At 38.0% G+C, this 5,539-nt stretch overlaps 1 protein-coding gene across 1 annotated transcript in view; it reads right to left on the bottom strand.

The window, feature by feature from the left end:
- Nucleotides 1–439: 439 nt before the first annotated feature.
- Nucleotides 440–5,539, bottom strand: part of LOC107704473 (transmembrane protein 200A-like) — a 7,324-nt gene continuing 2,224 nt past the window's right edge. Inside the window, exon 2 of the mRNA XM_016507403.1 lies at nucleotides 440–1,633. Coding sequence (XP_016362889.1) covers nucleotides 509–1,600 — 1,092 coding nt within the window. The 5' untranslated portion in view covers nucleotides 1,601–1,633 and the 3' untranslated portion in view covers nucleotides 440–508. The remainder of the gene's footprint in view (nucleotides 1,634–5,539) is intronic.

The following is a 5,539-nucleotide window of genomic DNA, read 5'->3' as shown; positions in this document are numbered from 1 at the left end:
CACTGCTTGACAAGCATAATGGCTTAAGATATTAAGTATTGTTTTCTAAAAGAAATAATCACAATGTAGTTAGTTTTTGCTTAAAACAAGCACAAATATCTGCCAATGGGGTAAGAAAAGTCATCTTAATTCAAAGGCTAAACAAGATTACTTTTCTTACCCCATTGGCAGATATTTGTGCTTGTTTTAAGCAAAAACGAACTAAATTTTTATATTTTTTCCAGAAAACAAGACATAATATCTTGAGTAAAGTGAAGTCAATGCATCTTGATTCAAGAACCTTTAGATATTTATGCTAGAAAACAAGACAAACATACTAAGTAAGAAAATCATTTTTTGCAGTGACGTGCATAAGTTAAAATAGTTTTGTATTGTGTTTTATTGTTTTGTTTATTAGTTTTATTGTATTTATTTCACATCTTCGAAATAAAGTCTCAAAGTCAAATTCTGTTTTTATAACTGGATTCTGTGATTCCGTATGGGACCCTAGGTCATGTGCAACCATCGTTTACAAATCTGAGAGTGACGCAGTGTGTTTATGCAGACGTGTATCAGCAAGAGCGTGGGTCTCTTTCTCCTCTCTTTCTGCGTCGGGCGTCTCGAACGAATCTCCGCTCAGTTTAATGTAGCCCTTACTGCCTGATCGCTCCAATCTGGGACAGCTGAACCTGCGCGAGCCGTCGTACAAACACCTGGCGCCTGAATCCGTCAGTGCGTTCAGAGACAGCTGCGAAAGCCACATCCGCGTCCCTGAGACCTCCGCTTTGGCTTCCAGCGTTGCGACGCAACTCCTGCGCCGCGAAGGTTCGTTCTCCTGCACTTCGCAGTTGTTGAGTTTGATGACGGGGAGCGTGAACGCATTGACCGACGACGTGACGATGGAGCGTGTCTCCCACTCGCGCGCTCCCTCGGGTCCATGATATATGCTATAAATCGTGTCCGCGAACGACTGGCGCTTCGCAAACACGCTGTGTTTTCTCGCGCACGATGGGCGTCTGTAGTTTCGCGGAGACGCGGGTTTATCGCTCTTCGATTGCATGATGAGGCCGTTGAACGGGACGCAGTCTTTTGCGCGCAAACTGTGAATGTCGATGACCGTGGAGTAAATGTCTCGCAGGTTGATTATTTTGGTTTTCTGATCGCGATCCTCGTGGAGAACCGCGTTGGCGCAGATGAACAGGAAAATCCCGATGCCCATCACTAACGGTCCGAAGACTTTGAGGTCATCCGAGTATAAATAACTCGCAAACAGGCTTTCGAAAAAGCCAGATGAGGTGTTTGCGCCGTCCAGCTCGTTTGATATCACTAACTCATTATTGCTTGTGAGGTTCTCCTCTTTTATTCGTCGCATGAATTTCTCGTTGTTTGCTCTGGGCCAGTATCCCAGTACAGCCATGACGATGCCGATCATCAGGATTAAAACGCCCAGCGCCGCCACCAGCCCAGAGATGGAGCACAGCTTCACTTTGCCCTTCACCACCACCACGTCGTTCTTGCGCTTCTTCTTGGCTTTCCTCTTCTTCTTGTTCTCCGCGCGGTTCTTGGTTCGCAGCGAGTCCTGGTGCCGGGAAATCCTCAGCAGCCCGCCGGTAGCGATCATCCTGCCTATTGGTTCACGGGGCTGTCAATCATCCTGTGGGCGGGACGCAAAGAATACACATCACACACAAACTGTGCTGTTAAATAAAATAAAAATAAAAGTTGCAGTTAAATGCCCCCTTCTGTTCAAGGTTAAGTACTGCATATACTGTTGATGGTGATCCTGGAGCACAAAACCAGTCATAAGGGTCATTTTTTAAAATTGAGATTTATAAAACGGATAGTTCCGGTGCTTGATTCTGCGTTCGAAGCTGTTGTAAATGACTCTATAAAGTACCATACACCTTTGTTTACGTTTGTGTGTTGCTCGGCAACCACTTTGTAGCAACCACAACTGTTTCTGAGGAGCTACATTGTTTGGTGGAAGAATACTGTTTTTATTAATATCATTACACTTTATTTGCTCTGTTTTATTTTGTGAAACCTTACTACGTATATGGAATAACCGTTTTATAAAAGCAATAAGCCCCAAGAAGCCGTGGTTTACAGTGAATTTATAACAGCTAAGGGGGTTTTAGGCACGACGTGATGTTATAAATTCACTGTAAACCACGGCTTCACACGGCTTATTGCTGTATTATACAACATCTGAAAGCTGAATAAATAAGCTTTCCATTGATGTATGGTTTTTATCATTTTAATTTTTATACTTTGTTAGGATGGCATCACAAGTGTGAGCCAGGGTTTCAGCAGTAGCAGGGAAGAGCATGTGGTTGTGGCTGTTGTTCCTCGATTTGAGTTGATCCGAACACTGCAAAAAATGATTTTCTTACTTAGTATTTCTGTCTTGTTTTCTAGTACAAATATCTAAAGGTTCTTGAATCAAGATGCATTTACTTGACAGGTGAAATGACTTAAGATTTTAAGTCTTGTTTTCTAAAAAAGGATCAAAATGTTGTTAGTTTTTGCTTAAAACGGGCAAAAATATCTGCCAATGGGGTAAGAAAGGTAATCTTAATTCAAAGGTTAAACAAGATTATTTGTCTTACCCCATTGGCAGATATTTTTGCTCGTTTTAAGCAAACACTAACAAAATTTTGATCTTTTAATTTTTTTATTTTATTTTTTAAAATCTCATCTAGATTTTCCAGTACAAATATCTAATAATTCTTACATCAAGATACTTTTCCTTGAGATGCACAATGACTTTTTTAGTTTTAGTTTTTTTTTTTCTGAAAAATTGATCAAAATGAAATGAGTTCATGGTTAAAAAAGGAAAACAAAATCATCAGTCAAATGATCATCAAAAATGAAGTTTATTCAAAGACAAAACAAGATTATTTTTCTGACCCCACTGACAGATTTTTCTATGCATTTTCATTTCTGACTTTTAACTAAAACTCCTTGTGCCTCTCAAGTAAATGTATCTTAATCAGTGTTATTTTAGTATCATTGATATATGATTATATTTTTTTAATATCTTGAATTAGATTTTACATTTCTCTTTTCATTATAATTTTAGTTTGTTTTAGTAATTTTTATTTTTTTTTTTACCATTTTTTCCATATGACTATTTTTTACTTAAGCTTTAGTTTATTTAGTTTTAGTTACTTTAGAACTTCAACTTAAACTGACCAAAAATAAGAAATGTTGCCTTGACAACTAGATGAAATAAAATAAGGTGAAATTATTTTATTTTATTATTATTATTATTACTATTTTTTTTTTTTTACATTTTATTTATTTCAGTTAGTGTTTTATTTTTATTTTTTTCAAGTAATCAAAATATTTGTAATGTTTTAGTTTTAGGTTTAGTTAACAAAAATAACCCTGTTTTTGAATAAAGAATTTTTAGATATTTATACTAGAAAACAGGACAAAAATAAGAAAGTAAGAAAATCACTTTTGCAGTGTTTGTATTTCAGTAGTTGCCCCTAGACAGCAATGAGATTAGATGGAGAGCAAAATGAGATGAAAAGACCCCAGTAATCTCTTATGAGTTTCAGACGAGATCTCAACCGTGTCTCGAACTGGGCTCAGATTTGCCAGGATACAAAAGTTTGCAAAATGAACTCCATCATTCCTCATCAAATGATAAATAATAAATAAACTGCTTTCCACGTTCATATTATAATCCTATATTCTTACTGGTTGAAAACTAGTGACTCATGTCAGTTGTTATTAATATTACTTTTTCAAGAGCAACTTCTAAAATAAAGATGAGCTTAAAAACTGAACTGAAACATAACTTAGAGCTCCATTACATCCCTTTAGATTTAGAAGAGCAAACTCTGAGCAAAACAGCCAGCACAGTTTTTCATTATGAAGCAAAGCTGACTTATTTTTGTTCAACATGTTATTTTAATTATGATCTTTTATTAACACTGCATCTGTTTTTTATGAACACATGCAGTTATTCTCATTTGTTTGTAATATTCAGATGATTCCAGTCAATGATCATCAATGATGGAAGCAGATGCTTCATGCAGACAGATGGATACGAAAACACTCAACGTCTGAAATTACAGATATAACAGCGAGTTCCTGACAGCCTAAGGCGGATATCATTGGATTTGATCTGTTTCTCTCTAATATCTTGTTATCACCAGCATCCTCACTCTCATAAATCCATCCCATTTCTTTCTTTAAATTCTCAGATTTTACATGCACCGCCTCACGAACCCACTTTTATACATTTCAATCAAATAATCAATTACAGAGGCAGATGACATCACCTGATTGCACTGACTAATGTATAATTCACCAGCAGGATTTCAATTTGCCTAATCCCTCAGAATCATGCCTGCCCTACAGTGATGTTTTTATGAATAATTCATGGCGTGAGAAGTCTTCATTAAAACCGTCATGACACACGGTCGGTGGAAATGTCAGCGTCTACGAATGACAGACGTGAGTCAGACCCCCTTCAGAAAACGTCAATGAGGGCCGACGGGGATCGTGACGCTTCACAGATGCTTTCAACATCTCCATACTGCAGCAAAATGACAATGATAAAAAAACAACAACCTGCGGGAAATAAAACCAAATCAGCAACATTAAATATGGAAAACTGCATTGTAAAAATGCAAAATGCATGTTAAATATCATGTCTAAAGACCATACTTGTGCCACACTAAAGGGAAATACACAGAACACCAAACCAACTGCATAGCAACGCCCTGGCAACCACCCAGAACATCCAAACAACCATTTACAGTAGCAACACTCGGAACGCCTTAGCAACTGCATAGCAACGTCCTGGTAACCACCCAGAACATCCAAACAACCATTTACAGTAGCAACACTCAGAACGCCTTAGCAACTGCATAGCAACGCCCTGGTAACCACCCAGAACATCCCAACAACCATCTACAATAGCAACGCCTTAGCAACTGCATAGCAACGTCCTGGCATCGTGGCAGTGAGTTTTGCATGGACACACGTTAACTTATTGTCATGAAATCAAAGTGACATGAATCATAAACTCTCTGCAGCTGAAGCAGACAAAACAAACTCCAGCAGCCACTTGCATTGGATTTTTAGTAACTATCTGTGGATTTATGTCCATAAATGCTGGACTGAGGAAGAACAAACACAATGCTTGTCTTAAAATAATGAAAAGGTTGAATGCATTGATTAGCAAACAGTCATGAAGCTGGCACTGATCTGTCTCCGCTGCTCTGTGTCTTTACACAGCGTGTCCCGATCTGCCTGAGCTCGTCTGTGTTTATAGGCGGCAGAACAACGAGCACACACTCTCACACACTCCACTCAACCCACCATACCGCCGATCCATACGGCAATCCAGGGGCGTAGCCATCATTTCAGAAGTGAGGGGGACAGAAATGTTTTATATATATATATATATATATATATATATATATATAACATTTCTGTAATCTATATAACAGTAAGATTTTTTATGTTTTATAAAGAAGTCTCTTCTGCTCACCAAGCCTGCATTTATTTGATCCAAAGTACAGCAAAAGCAGTAATGTTG

Source organism: Sinocyclocheilus anshuiensis, unplaced genomic scaffold (genome assembly GCF_001515605.1).
Source record: "Sinocyclocheilus anshuiensis isolate Anshui unplaced genomic scaffold, SAMN03320099.WGS_v1.1 scaffold1922, whole genome shotgun sequence".
NCBI lineage: Eukaryota > Metazoa > Chordata > Actinopteri > Cypriniformes > Cyprinidae > Sinocyclocheilus > Sinocyclocheilus anshuiensis.
Note: the sequence above shows the minus strand (reverse complement) of the source record. Positions and strands in the feature narration are given on the sequence as shown.